Source organism: Cervus canadensis, chromosome 17, assembly GCF_019320065.1.
Source record: "Cervus canadensis isolate Bull #8, Minnesota chromosome 17, ASM1932006v1, whole genome shotgun sequence".
NCBI classification, from domain to species: domain Eukaryota; kingdom Metazoa; phylum Chordata; class Mammalia; order Artiodactyla; family Cervidae; genus Cervus; species Cervus canadensis.
In genome coordinates, this window is record NC_057402.1 from 23,803,466 (window position 1) to 23,822,466 (window position 19,001).

At 39.8% G+C, this 19,001-nt stretch overlaps 1 protein-coding gene and 1 non-coding gene across 2 annotated transcripts; both read right to left on the minus strand.

The window, feature by feature from the left end:
- Nucleotides 1-854: 854 nt before the first annotated feature.
- Nucleotides 855-961, minus strand: LOC122419953. Its single transcript, XR_006263153.1, has one exon. It is a non-coding gene; the product is annotated as a U6 spliceosomal RNA (small nuclear RNA).
- A 16,608-nt stretch (nt 962-17,569) lies between these two features.
- Nucleotides 17,570-18,540, minus strand: LOC122455178 (cleavage and polyadenylation specificity factor subunit 5-like). The gene has a single exon (XM_043490133.1). The coding sequence runs from the start codon at nt 18,424-18,426 to the stop codon at nt 17,773-17,775; it is 654 nt and encodes a 217-aa protein (XP_043346068.1). The 5' UTR covers nt 18,427-18,540; the 3' UTR covers nt 17,570-17,772.
- Nucleotides 18,541-19,001: the final 461 nt, after the last annotated feature.

The window sequence follows — 19,001 nt, forward strand, 5'->3', positions numbered from 1 at the left end:
TTGGGCATTTACTTTGGGCACTTCACATAGATTTTCTCATAGATCATCCCCTCAAACAAGGCTAGTAGTGGTGCTGCTGCTTCTCTACAGACACAGTTGCTTAGAGGTTAAATAACTTGCCCAAGGTTGCATAACAAAGAAAGCTGCAGAAACAGGCTTTTTTTTAATTTATTTTTTAAATGAAACAAAGATGAATTTTTTTTTATTAAATTTTTTTTAAATTGAAGGATAATTGCCTTACAGAATTTTGTTGTTTTCTGCCTGACATCAACATGAATGAGTCACAGGCACTCCCATGTCCCTTCCTTCCTGAACTTCCTTCCCATCTCCCTCCCCGTTCCACCTCTCTAGGTTGTCAGAGTCACTGTTGGAGCGCCCTGAGCCATACAGCAGTTCCCTCTGGGTATCTTTTACATATGCTAATGTAAGTTTCCATGTTATTTTCGTACATCCCACCCTCTCCCTCCACCCCTCCCCACCTCTTCCCCCCAACCCCCACCACATTAGGTCCACAAGTCTATTCTTTATAGTCCATGTCTCCATTGCTGCCCTGCAAATAATTTCATCAGTACCATCTTTCCAGATTCCATATATATGCATTAGTATATGAGATTTTTCTTTCTCTTTCCGACTGACTTCACTGTGTATAATAGTCTGTAGGTTCATCCACCTCATTAGAACTGACTCATATATGTTCCTTTTTGTGGCTGAGTAATATTCCATTGTATTTATGTACCACAGCTTCCTCATCCATCCATCTGTCGATGGACATCCAAGTTGCTTCCATGTTCTAGCTATTGTAAATAGTGCTGCAAAGAACACTGGGGTACATGTGGTCTTTTTTTTTTTTTTTTTAAAATATGGAACGCTTCACGAATTTGCGTGTCATCCTTGCGCAGAGGCCATGCTAATCTTCTCTGTATCGTTCCAATCTTAGTATATGTGCTGCCGAAGCGAGCACACATGTGGTCTTTTTCAATTTTGGTTTCCTCCTGGCATATGCCTTGTAGTGGGTTGCTGGGGCATATGGTGGTTTTATTCCTAGTTTTTTAAGGAATCTCCATACTGTCTTCCGTAGTGGCTGTATCAAGTTACATTCCCACCAACAGGGCATGAGTGTTCCCTTTTCTCCACACCCTCTCCAACATTTATTGTTGGTAGACTTTTTGATGATGGCCATTCTGACTGGTGTGAGGTGATTATCTCATTGTAGTTTCGATTTGCATTTCTCTAATAATGAGCAGTGTTGAGCATCTCTTCATGTGTTTGCTAGCCATTGGTATATCGTCTTTAAGGAAATACCTGTTTAGGTCTTTTTCCCGCTTTTTGATTGTTTATTTTTGTTTGTGTTTCTGGTATTTAGTTATATAAGCTGCTTGTATATTTTGGAGATTAATTCTTTATCAGTTGTTTCATTTGCTATTATTTTCTCCCATTCTGAGGGTTGTCTTTTCACCTTGCTTATAGTTTCCTTTGCTGTGCAAAAGCTTTTAAGTGTAATTAGGTCCCACTTGTTTGTTTTTGTTTTTATTTCCATTACTTTAGGAGGTGGGTCATAGAGGGTCTTGCTTTGATTTATGTCATCTAGTGTTCTGTCAATGTTTTTCTCTAAGAACTTTATAGTTTCTGGCCTTGCATTTAGATCTTTAATCCAGTTTGAGTTTATCTTTGAAACAAAGATGAGTATTTTTAATGATAAAAGGTTTAGTTCACAAAGAAGGTAGATATCATAAACCATTAGACACCTAGCAACAAAGAAACAAAGATACATAAAGCAAAAATCTGAAGAAATATAAGGGAAAGGAAAAAAACATATATCATAGTGAGACATATTAACATTTCTCTGCAAACTCAGGCAGTCTTTTTTTTTTTTTTTTCACTCAGGCCGTCTTGACTCCAGACTTCATTCTTTTTTTAAAAGCAGTTTTATCAAAATATAATCCACATGTCATACAGTTCACCCACTTAAATAAAAAATTCAGTGGTTTTTATTATATTCATAGCTATGCAGCCATCACTAAAATCTAATTTTAAAACATTTTCATCCCCTCTAGGGACTTCCCTGGTAGCCCAGTGGCTAAGACTCTGCACTCCCAATGCAGATGGCCTGGGTTCAGTTCCTGGTCAGGGAGCTAGATCCCTTGTGCCACAACTGAGAGTTTGCTTGCCACAACTAAGACCCAGTACAGCTGAAATAAAAGAAATCTCATATCTATTAACAATCACTTCAACCCTAATCCCCTGCTTCCAGCCCTAGGCAGCTACTAGTCTATTTCATATTTCTATAGATTTGCATTTTCTAAACATTTTATGTAAATACAATAATAAAATATGTGTTTTTCTTTATAATTGGCTTCTTTTACTTAACATAATGCTTTCAAAATGTATCCATGTTGTTGCATATATCAGAACTTCATTCCTCTTTACTGCCAAATAATATGCCATTATATGGATATACCACTTTTATTTATCCATCCATCAAATTTTGGGTTGTTTTCACTTTTTGCCTATCAGGAGTAATGGGGCTGTGAGCATTTGTGTACAAGTGTTCTTGTGTGCAAATTTAGGCTTTCATTTTTCTTGGTTATGTATCTAGCAGTCATATGCTAGGTCACATGATGAATATGTTTATCTATTTAAGGACATTCTTTTTTATTGTGAAAAATTTCAAAAGTTGAAAGAATATAGTACAGAGTACCTATACACCCTCCATTTAGATTCAATAATTGTTAATATTTTACCGATTTTACATCCCTGCTTGTTCTCTTCCTCCCTCTTTTTCTCTCTCAGATTTCATTTTTTTAGAGTCAGTCTTCTTAACTACTATGTTATATTCATTTGCAATTAAATGAGTGAAAATAGATTAAGTAGTTAGTATAATGCCTGGCCAATAAATGTGAATTTCTTCTTTTTCTCAGTGCTTAGAAACACTGTAAAATCTGGGGCTGCAAGCTCTATATCAAGATAAGAGAAGTGAGATTTAAATAGAGATTCAAGGACCTTACTTTCTACAGTAATCCTGGACCAAAGTCAGTGGAATTAGGTGGGTGGCCATCCAAACCATGGCAGTTAATTTGTGGTTGCCTTTATTACGGTGATGGATCCTATGAATAGTTAAATTAACAGAAAACAAAACAGACAATTCAAACCATCACAGCTTTTTTTAAGGTAGCATGAACTTCAGCTCATGTGATGTACAAACAAGCCTATCGAAAGCAAATTAAGAAATCCCACTTACTAATGCCGGTTTTTTCACATCCCCACATTTCATGCATGGACATGAGGAAGGAGTTGTGAGAGAGAACTGACCAAAACTGAAGTTTTACCAAAAATACCAAGAGGAGGGGTTACTTTCTTCCTGGACAGTGACATATATCAGGTGAAAACAGGATAGCACATGACTCTACTCATTATTGACTTATTCTGAAGAATTGACCATAATACTGGCTCCTTGGGGACTTCAGAACAGTTTTTAGTCCAGTGAAATTCACATGCTTCCCAACAATCCATGGGACTTCCTGGAATTTTTATGTATTATTACTCTTGATCTTGTGAACACCTAAGTCTGGGGCCCGAGTCTCACTGAGCCCGAACCTGAGATTCTGAGCCCTGGCTGTACATCAGAGACCTTTATCACACCTAACAAAATTAGCAGTTTCTTAATATAAACTAATACCTGATCTATATTAAAATTTGCCCAATTTTCCCCAAAATGTCATTTACAACTAGTGTGTTCAAACCACAATCCAACAAAATCCACATGTTGTATTTGGTTTTATTCTTCATAAGTCTCTTATAATCTAGCATAGTCTTCAACACTTTTTTTTTTTAATGCCATTGATTTGTTGAAGAACCTCTGTATGTCGTGAAGAATGTTCCTACCTTATCACTTGGATGATTTCCTTGGGATGTCATTTCCCTTGTTCCTCTGTTCCTTGTAAGCTGCTAGTTGGATATAAAAGGTTGGTTAGATTCAGGTTAAACATTTTGGGTAAGAATACTTCATAGGCGACATTATGTCCTTTGTGCTACATCATGTCAAGTCCACACAATATCTGGTTGCCCCACCAATACTGAGACCAAGATTGACCAGTGCAATCATACAATGAATCACAGCCTGATCTTTCTCATTACAGAGCTGTGTTTTCCCCTGTAACCAGCGTGGGATGATACTTTGGTCCTTCTATTCACTGCCACCATGTGCTATCCAAGTCCTGGAAGATTAAACAGAAACAAAACAAAAGATTATCTTCACTTTCCTAGTTTGAATCAGTGGATTTAAACAAAGTGTATTATTCTCTGATCACAATGGAGTAGAGTTAGAAATTAGTAATGGAAAGAAATTTAGGAAATTCACAATATGTAGAAATCAGCTCCTAAATTTTAAATTAAATCAAGATTGGAAAATTGGTTCTTTATGAAAGAAAAGAGATTTCCTAACCTAGCATCATGATTGTACCCCCTCCTCCACTGTTCCTCCAATGTCCTGTGCTGCTTCTTCACAGGGACTTTGTTTTTTAGTTTGTTTTTTCTTTTGTTTTTTTTTTTTTCATTTATTTTTATTAGTTGGAGGCTAATTACTTTACAATATTGTAGTGGGTTTTGTCATACATTGACATGAATCGGCCATGGATTTATATGTATTCCCCATCCCAATCCTCCCTCCCACCTCCCTCTCTACACGATCCCTCTGGGTCTTCCCAGTGCACCAGGCCCGAGCACTTGTCTCATGCATCCAACCTGGGCTGGTGATCTGTTTTACTATAGATAATATACATGTTTTGATGCTGTTCTCTTGAAACATCCCACCCTCGCCTTCTTCCACAGAGTCCAAAAGTCTGTTCTGTACATCTGTGTCTCTTTTTCTGTTTTGCATATAGGGCTATCATTACCATCTTTCTAAATTCCATATATACGTCACAGGGACTTTGCATCCACTGTTCCCACTGCCTAGAATGCTCTTGTCCAGCTTCCTTGCTCAACCAGTGCCTACTTTTCACTCAGATCTCAAGCCCAGTGTTACTTCTTTGGAGAGAACTTCCATGATCCCCCACACACTAGGGCAGGTCTTTCTGCTGGTATGTGCCATCCAGTAACTTATGCCTTTCCTTTTTATCACAGAATATATTTACAATCTGTATGTGACCCGTGGTTTAATGTTTATTAAATCTCCCCTGCTAGGTTGCTAACTCCCCAAAGAATGGAACCGTGCTTCTCTTGTTCACCTTTGTCTCTCTTATGTTGAGCGCAGTCGCTGGCACAGAGTAGGAGCTCGGTATACATTTGATCATTCATAAGAATAGAACAAAAATTTATGTAGATGTTTCTCACAATTTTATGATAAAAAAAGATCAATATAAAAGCTAAAATACAGAAAATTTACACAATGAAATATGTAGCCTTTATAAAATCATGTTTCTCAAAAAAAAAATCATGTTTCTGAGTAATACTTAATGATACTGGGAGGCATTCATTATATAATGTTAAATTTAAAAATGAATGTGGTGTAAGAGTCCTATTCATTTACTTTTCCACATATTTTTAAAAAGTAGAATTATTAAGTGTAGTTTTGTGTCATGCTTTTCACTTAATACTTAAGCCAATATATCAATATATTATGTATGCATAAGATATAAGCAGAGAAGTAAGTTGAAGACAATGTTACTGGTGATTCATTTTAGTGGACAGAATTTCAGGAGGATTTATTTCTTCCTTAGACTTCCTGTATTTTTCAAATGTGTTGATAATAAGCACATACTTTTTGATAATTAGGAGCCACTGTAATTAAGAACATGGACTTTGGTGTTAGCCTGATCTGAGTTCCAGTTCCAGCTCTGTCTCTGCCTCCTAGTAGCTGAGTGACCTGGGCAACATTCTCCCCTCAGAGGAATACCTAAAACACATAAACCTCTTAGACCTCTTTATGCTATATTAATAACTAGCAGGTCTTAGTATAAATTTTGATCTGATAAAAACATTACTTTTAAAATTTAAAAAACCTTTCTTCTGGAAAGTAAAAAATGGAAATAATACCCATATCTACTTTCAATAGTATTTTCAAAATGAAAAAAAGTTTAAAGTCATACTCAGGACATTGCAAAAATGAAGGATTACTGGACCTGGAGAATCAGCTGTAGGAAGAAAGACCATTGAAATTCAGGAGTTAATTCCTGGGTCACTTTCTAAAAAGTAAAAACAAAACTCTAACGTTGCCAAGCTAAAGAGCGATGAATGAATTCCCATACTAAGTGCAGCTGCTGCAGCAGGGCCGGTCAGATCTGTCCACAAGCAGGTAATGATTTAGCCAAACTGTTGGACTCAGCTTGTGTCAGCAATATAGTGGATAGCTCTACTTGAGAGGCAGACTTACATGACTTCAGTTTCTCCCCGGTAAGTTGACAAATTGGCTCCACAACCAAGTTGATAATTTGTAAGTGATCCAAAATTCGTGCATCTTGTTCTAACTGGAACAGCGTGTAGTCAGGGAGACCAACTTTAGTAGAAGCTATTAGGTTTATCTCTAGTGGAAAGACCCGATTGGAATCCTAGCCCTTCCACTTACCCAATTTTATGGCTTTAGGCTAAAACTTAATGATGCATGAGCCTCATTTTCTCATTCGTAGCTGGGAATGATGGTTCCTACCCTACCAGGAAGCTGTGCAGATAGAAAGAAATGATGTCCATGAGAGACTGGAACAGAACCTGACAACTGACAGGATCAGTGGATTACTTCCCACCTCCCATGGGGACCCAGTCTGTGGGACAGAACCAGACAGCCAGGCCTGTATCTGAGCACAGCTACTGCCGTGAGATATGCGGGCCAGTTCCTTCATGGGGCTCACGTCCAGCTAACTGAGCTGTCTGCCAGGTGCTAGAGGCCTTCAGAGAGCAGACTGACGCAACCCCTGCCTTCGGGAGGCAGCATTGCTAAACAGCCCTTCAACCATTAAAACAGTTCAAACTTGATTGGTTTTAAATAGACAATGATCACATCTGTTTCTTGAGTGATTATACCTCCAACTTTTCTAAATCTAAGCTTAAACCTTGATACATCTTACACACTCACACACACACACACACACATAGACACACAGAGTCCTTGAATCAGAATGATGGTTTTCTCCACCAGTCACAACTTTTACTCAACTTTTTATTTTGAAAATTTCAAACAAATTGCAAACAAAAATTACAAGTAGTACAATGAACACCATATACTACACATTTAGATTCATCAATTGAATTTCCCCATTGCTTTCTCTCTTTTTAATTTTTTATTTCTGGCTGAACCATTTAGAGTTAATTATAGACACTGACAACTTCATCCCAAAATACGTTAGCATGTATTTCCTAAGAACAAGGACATTCCTCCTACATGTAATAAGACTCTCACTCAGGAAATTTAACAGTAATGCACTAGTATAATCTGATACACAGTCCATTATTAAAATATTTTCATTTGTCCCAACAATATCCTTTGTAGGTTTTTTTTCTTTTAATCTAGATTTCAAAAAGAATAAAAAGGTAAAAAGACCACATGTTGCATTTAATTGTCATCCATTCACTCTGAAATCCAAAAACCTTTCCCCTTTGAAGCTAGAACTATTGTTTTCCTCTTAATTTTTATTTATAGCAGTGGGCCTCATGAGTAAACACAGAAAGTTTGTCATCTTCACTTTTGGCCCATGTACTTCTTGAAAAAGTGACTTGTACTGAATATAATCCCACTATTTTTCAGATCTTAGCTTCAAACCATATTGAAATAGAATGATACATGTTAACAGCAGCTATATGATGACAAGCCTGGGTGGAAAAGGAATGGGGCATTCAGCTTGGGGCATGTTCAAGTCAAAGAACTGACAGAACAGGAAGGTGACAAGACCAGCAGGCCATGACTGGAGACAGGAACCTGACTCTCTCCCTAGGGAAGGTGAAGAGAGTCGCAGAGGAGTGAGGGGGAGCCATAGGATGGTGACTTTCCTAGGGGACGGATCATTCTGAACCCTGGAAGACTTCCAGGCCAGAGGAGCAGCAGAGCACACAGGAGACCCAGAAGAACCGGGGCTGGGGAGAGTGGGGGGTGCCTAGGTAATGAGGAAGAAACAGTGAATCCCACCCCTGAGCTGAGCATGGTTTTAAATTCAAGGTGCAAATTAGTTCTCTAGAAGAGGGGCCTTGGGACCCAGACCTATGCCAGCTGGAGTTAGATCAGGTAACCTTCTGGAGGGGAAAGGTAGAGGGCAGGCTAGAGGTGCAAAATCCCAGATCTTCATATCTCCTGAGGCAGAACTCCTACAGGTAAGGAAAACAGGAGAAGGAACCCAGAATAATCATCAGGAAGAGAAGTTTCCGACGAGACCACAAAGGGACAAGTGGGAGGACGAAGGTCAGATCAGTTGGGATGGCCAGGGAACAGTGGAAAGAATCTGTGTCCCTGACAACATTGATCCACTGAGCTAACCAACTCCTAAGCTGCCCCACCTCTGGACTTCTTGCTACGTAAAACAATAAATTTTCATACTATTAAAAATAAGAGGCCACTTTAAATTGATGAATTAAGAAGTTATCTGAAAAGCATATTTGCCAAGAAGTCTTGAGAACCAAGAGAATAAAGATATCAAATAGGTGAACATAGACAGTGACTACAGCAAATCCATTCAGCTTGTTGGCTAGATCTTATGCAAATGATTACCTTGAAACATTATGAAGAACAAACCTGTCAACTCAATGATTTTTAAAGGATTAGAGAGAAAACCAGTAAAGGCAGGTGAAAGGAAAGTCTGCTCTGTAGGCAGTTTTTTAAGACATATAACATACACACAAGTATATATGTGTATGTGCGATGCATATGTATATACACACGTGAGTGTATATAATAACATATATGTACAAAATGTGCCCCCACACAGGAGACACTGCTGAATACAGAAGCATTCCAGATTATTCAAGTGGGGGAAAGCAAGAGAAAGTAGGATACTGACTACTAAATGTTGAAAAGAGATTTGAGGTGCTCTTGCTACCTAACAAGGAAATTTGTGCCAGAATAACTAGAATAAATAGAGCTTCCACAATGCAACAGCTTTAACAAAGTTGCAAAGCCGTATGAGTAATAGAGGAGAGGGAAGTGTCCTGACTCTGTTTCTGCTGTCGAGTTTCTCTACGGTAAACTCTTCTCAGCAGATACTGAATCACCAGGGAGAGGTTATTCAACCCTCTCCGCGTCTAAAATTTAACCCCACTGTACTTCAGTTTCCTGGCACAAACCTTACTTTAAAGTTGTTTGTAGGACCGACCGTGAATGAATTTAACAGACTGTAAATTTAACCCTAAAAATATGTAACCTTATTTCCCCCAATTTAGTGTGAAAATAATCTGTGCTGGACTTGGGAAGAAAGGGAGAAAGGAACATGTTTTCACCCTTTTCACCTTCAAATTAAGAGTGTGATTGTTGACATGGAACATCCACCGTTCATTTAGAAACTGTTGTATTGACTACTTCTTTCCTATTCCTCGGATCTGCTCATCTGAAGGGGTGGTGTTGATGGGGATTCGAACAGCTGCACATTTCCAACATAGTATTCCCCTAAATGGTGTCAAATGACTGGGAATGAAGTTTTGGTGACTGGATGATTTATTCACTTAGTCATCGTTGTTCCGTCAGGGGAAACAATAAGAGGCTTTTGTTTGTGTTTCTGAGTGTAGGGTGTGAGGGATGAAGAGAAGAGAATAGCCATATAATGAAACTTTGGTCCTCTTTCTCCCTCTCTCAAAAGAGGTCTTTATCTTCAAATTACTATAAATATATCATAAAAAGAGAACATATACTGCATTGTGGCCCCTTCTACATTGTTTTTTCATATTTTCCTGGAAAGGTTCTTTTTTTTTCTTATTAAAAATACCACAAAAATACTGCATGAATATGTTCAAATCATAAAATATTCAAACATTACAGAAATAACAGAGTGAAAAACAAAAGTCTCCCTTCACTGCCCTTGCCCAACCCCCTTCTCCCAACAGTCAGCCCCTACAAAAAAAAAAGTTCTTTCTTTCTGTTTTTTAAACCTTTATTACCCTGGTTTGGGGCAGTTTCATAACAACAGATGGTATATTCAGTCAAATTCCAAATTATAAACATCAGGGAAATTCCAAAATATAAACAATCAGGAATCACTGAAAGTGAACCTCCCTGTGAAATATAGTCCCAGCAGTGCCAGGGAAATTCGTGGCAGAGTGGCTGAACACAGACCAGAGTCCGCGAGTGAAAAAGCTCCTGGGGCCAAAAACATCTGGGTTTGCTTCTACCCCTGCCACTAGCTAGCTGGATGTCTTTGAGCATCTTTGGTTCCCCAGCCGTAAGGTAGGCTCAACAATAGGAGTCTGAAATGAAGCGTATGGCCAGGAAACACCTAGCAAGTGCCTGACTTATGCTAGATCTTTGGCAAAAATAGTTTTCCTCCCAATTCCAGAGGAACTTGATGCATCTAAAGCACATGTTGATTTCTGGTGAAATTCTGGTTTCATCTGCATGTTCATGGGGAAATTATAATCCTATTTGTGCACTGCTTATAAAAGGTGAAAAAAGAGCATGCTTTGTTGCCCTGCCAAACTGCTTGGAGTGCATCAGTGTTTTTTTGTTTGTTTTTTTAGCTGTTACAAGTAGAGCTGCTGTGTATAATTGTGCGATAGGTTGCCTGGACACTTTTTCAAAGCTGTTTTCTAAGTGCTAGACGTGTAGTGTTCAGGTCACAGGTGAGCCTTGTTTAGCTGTGGAAAAATCCAGCTAAGTTTCTCTGGCATGTGGGATCTTCCTGGGTAAGGGATCTAACTTGAGTGTCTTGCATTGTCAGGCAGATTCTTTACCACTGAGCCACCAGAGAAGCCCCGCATCAGTGTTTTTATAGGTTAATTAAAGGCTGGCGCAGAAATACATCTGCATTGGACTTAGGTTTAGGCAATGGATGTGGATTCAGGCAAGAATGTTCAGGATTATGAAATCCTGATAATCATGTAGTTATCTCTGGGAATCCTGTGTCATAAAAATAATTCAAAGGCAAATTTGAGTAACTGGGAAACACTGATGCAAGAACATTGGATTTAATTTTAAAAAATTATTTGTGTAATATTAACATGGCTATTTGGGAGTTCATAATTTTTTATTTTCATCTCTCTCTCTCTCTCTCTCTCTCTCACACACACACACACACACAGACGCAAAACTCAGCAGTTATCCAACAGGCAAGCTCATAATAAGGAGAAAAGTAACTTGCAGAAGGTAAAAGATAAGGCTTCTGGCAATTCTGGGGCTTTTTCTGCAGTCTTTGAAGGCTAGAGTGCCCTCTACTGGTTACTTTCTAGAAAGCCAGGCAGCTAATAGTCCACAGAGGACTCAAACTTTTTGGAAACATGTAAATACAATACTAAATCTCTGTATAATTCCTATTGAGTGATCTTTTTTCTAAAGTCTTATCATCTGAAAAAGAGAGAGCAGTGACTTTTTTTGTTCCAGCTTGATTTCTTAATCAGAAATACCATTTTAAGTAAGTGTTAGCCACTCAGTCATGTCCGACTCTTTGTGACCCCATGGACTGTAGCTCTCCAGGCTCCTCTGTTCAAGGCATTCTGCGGGCAAGAATATCAATTTGTCTGTTGGACCCTAAGTTTTAAAGTAATCAGCATTTCAGAAGAAAGATTAAATGTAGTAAAGTGGCCCCCAAATATTTAAAACTAGATTTTACATTAAAAATGTTGTTGTTGGGTATACAGTTTCTAGTATACACTAGTCTCTCTGTACTAACTTTTCAATTTCCTGTAAATCTATGATTATTTCAAAATGAAAAGTCGGGGAAAAAATCTAATGAGTTTACTTTGCAGCTTTAAATCATTTAAGTCTTTTTTGAGCTCGTTGAACTGTAATGGAAAGAAAATAACAAAGACAAAAATTAAAAATGTGCATCAGTTGAAATTTTGACTTTTCTGTTCTTTTTCTTGCCCTACTCTCCTTTTCTTGCTCTCCTCTTCCTGGCTACTGGCCAGGAAGGGTGGCCAGAAGCCTTTCCCTTTAATCCCTGAGGAACCTGCAAGAGGAATCTAGCCAGAACAGGTATGTGCATGCTCGTCAGTCAGAGCAAACCATAATGCCAATGTGAACTAGCTTACTGCTTTTCATTCATGTATTTAAAAGCAGAATTCTTAGCTTCTAATGCAGTGTGACCCAGAATTCATCCACTTTTCGTCCATGCATTCACTTATTCCACAGTTACTGAGCACCTATTATGTACTGCACACTACCTATATGTCATGAATATATGTCACTTCTACCAAATAGGGGTCTAAAATTTAGTCACATTCCTTTTAACATCAAAACAACACACAAACAAACGCACATGCCCGTCTCTGGAAAACCCTTTCTTTCTTCCCTCCGCAAAATTCCTCTGTGTTACAAATTCATGTGAACACCAGAGGGCTAAAACTCATGCTGGGACCCAGTCCTGCACTTTACTTGCCTACTGGTCTCTACTGGGAGTGTGGGTGTGGGAAATCAGATTTGGACAGCTTCCACCACCCTGGAAGCATTGCCTGATTGTCCTCCACCACAGATACCTGCAATGGGTCCTAAAAGAGGGCGGGGGATGTTTGTCCCCACCCAGTGTTATTGCACACAGATAGGACTTCCATTGTGACAGAAAGGGTGCCGCACTCTTTGTTCATCCCTCAGTTGTGTCCGACTCTGTGACTCCATGGACTGTAGCCATCCAGGTTCCTCTGTCCCTGAAATTTCCCAGGCAAGAATACTGAAGTGGGTTGCCGTTTCCTTTTCTAGGAGATCTTCCCGACCCAGGGATCGAACCTGGGTCTCCTGCATTGGCAGGCAGATTCTTTACCACCAAGCCACTAGGGAAGTCTGTTACTGTACACAGAGGGCAGAAATCCCAAACTGCTCTTTAAACACACACACGCACACACATCAAAGCCCACTTTCCCCTAGAGGACTGGCAGCAGGAATACCCAGTTTTGCATCCATGACCTGAGAAATCTCCAGAGCAAAGTAGCCTGTCCTTGACCTGGACTCCTCAGTCACATCCTTGGTTATCTCGTTCCACATAAAGCTTACAGCACAGCTGCCCTGGTTGGAGCAGGGGTGGGGCTCTGTCTCTATCTACCTATTTTTCCTTTGCATCTCTCCCCTCCCAAGCTAGTGGACATTGAGGTACCTCTGTGAAGCTGTGGGGTTTTGTGAAATGCAAATTGAAAACTGCCAATCTATTAAAAACTCTTACTTTATTGAAAAATGAGGCCCAGAAGTGTTGTAAACTGCTGATCTGGACCTCACACTGAGATCTCCTCATTTCAAACCTCTTGCTCTTCCTGTTGCTTTGTGTTTTTCTCTTTTATCTCTACGAAGCTTTATTTGTCCTAAGCCCCATTCCATCTGAGCTCAGCCTTAGGTGGTTATACATTGAAAAGCAATCTCATAATTTATAATTGGATGTCTATAGCCAATAATAGCTTGGTAAATTGCTCCTATCAAGGAGTATCTGTCAAAGTCCCAGGAGGAAACAGATGGCACACTCAAATTAGGATAATTCAGGGTGGGTTTAATAAAGGTGCATGTAGTGTGTAAGGAGAGAAAAGTGCATGTAGTATTCCCAAGGGTATTCCCACCCCTACTCCCAGAAGGATGCAGGGAGTGAACGGATTCTCTAGAGACACATGGAGCTTGCCAGAAGAGGAGCTGTGACCTTTGGTCATGGGACCCAAGCTGCCCAAGGTGACCTTTCAGGCTTGACGTTGGGCAGTTATAACAGCACCTCCTGGGCCTAAGAGTGGGCTCTTAACTTCCACTTGGAAATGAATTGTCAGAGGAGACACAAGTGCTGACGAAGCAAGAGACTCTTTTGGAAAGAGGTGCCCAGGTGGAGAATAGTAAGGTAAGGGAACCCAGGAGAACTGCTCTGCCACGTGGCTCTAAGTCTCAGGTTTAATGGTCATTTGGTTAGTTTCCAGTTGTCTCTGGCCAATCATTCTGACTCAGGGTCCTTCCTGGTGGCACGTGGATCGCTCAGCCAAGCTGGACTCCAGCAAAAAGGATTCTGGGAGGTTGGTAGGACATGAGGGCTGGAGTCTCCTCTCTGGTTTTGACCTTTCCATAACTCCAAGACCTCCTGTTGTAAGATAACTCATGTGAGAGTCTGGTTCCTGTGGTGCTGGCCAGGGCAGGTGGTTTCAGCAGTGGTTCCCCGAACAGCTCCACTGTCCTCGCTTCCTCTGATCTTTCCCAGGGATCGTCATTGGTTAAACCCAACTAGAAGTCAAAGGCACTGAACTAGTCTGTAGGGATCAGCCACCCTATACAGCAGGCCAAAGGTGGGTGGAGAGTGAACCTAGGGGCAGTGGAAAATCTTTTCCTACAAGGTGCTGAAATAAAATTCACATTTTATGGCAAGACAAGAAAAATTTTAATTTAAATTTTTAAATTAAAATTTTTCTTTGCCTGTTTGGGCCGCCGGCCTCTCCTTCAGTGCATGTTGTGCATCTGCTTTAACCAGTTCTCTTTAGGAGATAAAATTTCTTCTTAATGTCATAAAGGCTCATAGCTCCTTAGGAGATAACCTTCCTTCTTAATCTTGTAAGAGGCCAAGAGCCATGTGTAAATCTGGGTTGTGTAAACTGTCAATTGACTATAGCTCTTTGTCTTAAAGACTTATATCACTGTACTTCGACCTCTAAAGAAGGAAATAGTCCTCGGAGCTTTCTGAAAGACTGTTTCCCAGGTTATAATCCTCAGGTTGGAAGCAATACAATCTTCCATCTCTTTCTTAGATCTGCTATTGATTAATTACTAAATTGTATGTGACCTTTTTCGTTTGACAAAGGTCACATACAATTTAGTAAGGGACTCTTGGAGTCATCTAATGATGATTCACTGTGATGTTGTCATTCATACTCAGAAATATATATTTGGTCTTATCCTTGTTTCTAGCACAGAGCTCCTAAAACCCTTGGAATTTCCCAAGTGAAGAGAATGGCCAAGGTGTCTTTTGTGATGGAGTGGTGACTTTGAGGCTGCACCTCAGATTGAGGGCAGTAGGCCAAGAGAGCCAACCAAGTAATAAGAGGATTGGAACTTTCAGTCCCATGCCTCCATTTCCAGGGAGCAGAGGAGAGCTAGAGGTTGATCAGTCACCAGTGGCCAATGATTTAATCAATCATGCCTATGTAATGAAGCTTCCGTAAAAACCCAAAAGGATGGGATTTGGAGACCTTCTACATTGGTGAACCATAATGTTTTCCCATGCCACTGTGCTGGGCCCCAAACTCCATGGGGACAGAAACTCCTTTGTTTGGGACCTCCCCCTATATATCTCTATTATCTGGCTGTTGATTCCAATCCTTTAATATCCTTTGTAATAAACCAGTAAGCCAGTGAGTAAACTGGTTTATGAGTTCCCCAAGTCACTCTAGAAAATTAATTGCACCCCAGGAGGGAGTCATGGAAACCTCTAATTTCTAGCTGTTGGGTCAGAAGCACAGGTAACTACCTGGACTTGTGATTGGCATCTGAAGTAGAGGCAGTCTTGCAGGGCTGAGCCCTCAATCTGTGGGATCTGATGCTGTTTGGGCAGATAGTGTCAGAATTGAGTTGAATTGTAGGACACTCAGCTGGTGTCAGAAATTTGCTTAGTGTGGGGAAAAAAGCCACCCATCAGAGTTAGTGCTAGAATCATGCTTATCTAGTAATGGGATCCTGGAATATGGAAAAACAAAGGAAAAGCAGTCTCTGGAAGGAAGTTTTCCAAGTGCCCTGAACTCTTACTACACAACCTATCCTGGAATGAACCTTACTGTGATCTGTGCTTTATATTTCTTTGAAATGATTCAAACACAGGGATTTTTTTTTTTTTTTGGCCGCACCCACAGCTAGCAGGAACTTAGTTCTCTGGCCAGAGATCGAACCCAGGGCCATGGCAATGAAAGTGCCGAGTCTTAACCACTGGACCGCCAGGGAATTCCCCACAGGGATTTTAAAAGATTTTTAAATTTTTATTCAATTAGAGTTGATTTACAATGTTGTATTAATCTCTGCTATATAGCAAAGTGACTCATATATATATATATATACACACACACATTTATATATATATTCTTTTTCATATTATTTTCCATTATGGTTATCACAAGATACTGAATATAGTTGCCTGTGCTAGATAGTAGGACTTGTTTATCCATTCTGCATATAATAGTTTGCATCTGCTAATCCCAAACTCCCAACCCATCCCTCTCCTGCCCCACCTTCCCCTTGGCAACTACAAATCTGTTCTCTAAGTCTGTGAATCTGTTTCTGTTTCATAGATAAGTTCATTTGTGTCGTATTTTAGATTCCACATATAAGTGATATCATATGGTATCTCTTTCTGACTGACTTCACTTAGTATGATAATCTCTAGGTCCATCCGTGTTGCTGCAGATGGCATTATTTCATCCTTTCTATGGCTGAGTAGTATTCCATTGTATATATGTATACCACAGCTTCTTTTGCATTCATTCTGTCAGTGAACATTTCAGTGTTTCCATGTCTTGGTTATTGTGACGAGCGCTGCTATGAACATAAAGGTATCTTTTTAAATTATATGCCCAGGAGTAGGATCGCTGGATCACATGACAATTCTGTTTTTAGCTTTTTGAAGAACCTCCATACTATTTTCCATAGTGACAGCACCAGCTTACATTTCTACCAACAGTGTAGGAAGGGTCCCTTTTCTCCACACCCTCTCCAGCATTTGTTCTTTGGAGACTTTTTAATGATGGCTATTCTGACCAGTGTGAGGTGGTATCTCACTGGAGTTTTGAATTTGCTTTTCTCTAATGATTAACAATGTTGAGCATCTTTTCATGTGTCTGTTGACCATCTGTATGTCTTCTTTGAAGAAATGTCTATTTAGATCTCCTGCCCATTTTTCGATTGGGTTGCTTTTGTGTTTGTTTGTTTTTTAATTGATTTGCATGAGCTCAAATGGATGCTTCCCTAGTGGTTCAGATAGTAAAGAATCCGCCTGCAATGCAGGAGACACAGGTTCAATCCCTGAGTCACGAAGATCCCCTGGAGAAGGGAATGGCAACCCACTCCAGTACTCTTGCCTGGAGAACTCCATGGACAGAGGAGTTTGGCAGGCTACAGTTCTTGGGGTCACAAAAAGTCAGAGACAACTGAGCGACTGACACATTCACTTTTCTTTTCATGAGCTCAATCATGGTTTTTAAGCATAAGTGTTATGTTTCTTCGGTTCACAGAGGTAGCTGGGAAATCCCTAACAGTACCACTTGAGCAAAGAGAGTCTTGTTTAGGGTCAAAGCCACAACAGGTCAAGAGGGGAGCCTGAAGTAAATGGAAAGAATTACTGAACTACAGATAAATGTTTGTTCAAAGTAAAAACTAGTTATTCCCAAAAGATTTCTCCAAAGTTAAAAAGAAAGCCTTTAAAAAAAAAAAAAAAACTTTAGGAGATTAATGTCCCTGTTTTTTCTTGGCTAATTTCTTTTCTTTCTTTCTTTCTTTCTTTTTTTTTTTTTTTTTTACAGCACAATCTAGCTTTTCATATTAACTTTACTGTTCAGACAGTAGAAAGTAGGTGGTAATTTCAGGACTGGGAAAGAGAGAACACCAAAAAAGCTCTTCCTGGACGTTTATTCTATGCTGTGTATAGCTGTGCTCACAGAGACGGCTTCTCTTACTTCTCTGCTGTGCAACCATTCAGTTGTATATAAAACTGACCCTGCTCAAAAGCTGGGGGAGACTAGAAATGATGGGTCCACATCCAGGTGCATTGTTACACAGTTCAGTGGTGCAGCTACCAGCATGTAATTTTTAGGGACTGCAAGCAAGGCTTTCTCTTGAAGCTGAACCAAAAACAACTTCTTATGTTCCTTAGGTTTTGTAATATGTACAGGAGTATATGGATACTGAGGAGGTTCAAAATTTGGTCTCCACCAGTTGCCAATGCAGTTATCAAAGACCCAGTCTTGCAGGACTCCACCTTGATGACCCGATATCTCTGTCATTAGGCGTTGTAGTCCTTCAACTTCATCTTCTCCTGGGTTAAGCCCACCACCAGGTAATTTGAAGAAAGTTGTTCCCAGTTGTAGTAGTAACACATGGGGTAGCCCGTGCTCATGGATAATCAAAACCGGTTCTACAGCCCTCCTCATGCCAATTTTATCAAATTCCTTCCTCATGTGCTGAAATCTGGCTGCAACAGAGCTGGCCTTCTCATAGAGGGGCTCTTTTGTACCAAAAAGGGAATGGATAAGAGGGTACAGGTTGATGGTGCGCTCCAGGGTGAGGGGCTTGGCCTGCTGGATGTACTTGTTGCTGAACTGGGTGACTCCCCGGGGCCAGCCGTTCTGTGAGCGATTGGGAGGCACCACGGCCATGCTGGCGAGCTTGGGCACTGGCGGCACTCAGCGGCCGCCCATCATTAACAAGAGAACATGGAAGGAGGCCTTGGCTAATTTCTTAATGGGCATATGTGTAAGTTTGAATTTAAAGTAAGTCAATTTACTATTTAAACTAGATTACATCATTGATGTCTTAAAAATATTTAGTAACTTAAAAGAACATTTGAAATGAAGACTACATTTTTAGTGTTTCTTAAATAGAAAAATGCTGATGTAAGAAAAACCTTGAAGAACAAAATATGTTAAAGAACACTTAGTTTAAGGAAAATACTCACATACCCACCCCCAAGTTATGGGAAGATATTTCTGTCTAGTACTTACTATAAATCCACAAAGTGCAACTAGGTTAATACATTTATCTTAGATAAGAGTGAGACCTTCAAAAGGAGATTTCTGAGCTGAGATGGAGAAATAGCATGGGACTGACTCTTTCTTCAGCAAATAGTCAAAGCTGGGGAATCTATACATTTGGCAAGATTCTAGAAGGAAAAAAAAAACTCAGAAATCATTTTAGTCTCTATCTTTCCTATCATAGCCCATCAGTCTCTTAA

What these genes read in the sequence shown, in the direction of transcription:
- LOC122455178 (XM_043490133.1), bottom strand. Translation starts at nt 18,426, where the DNA reads ATGGCCGTGGTGCCTCCCAATCGCTCACAGAACGGCTGGCCCCGGGGA.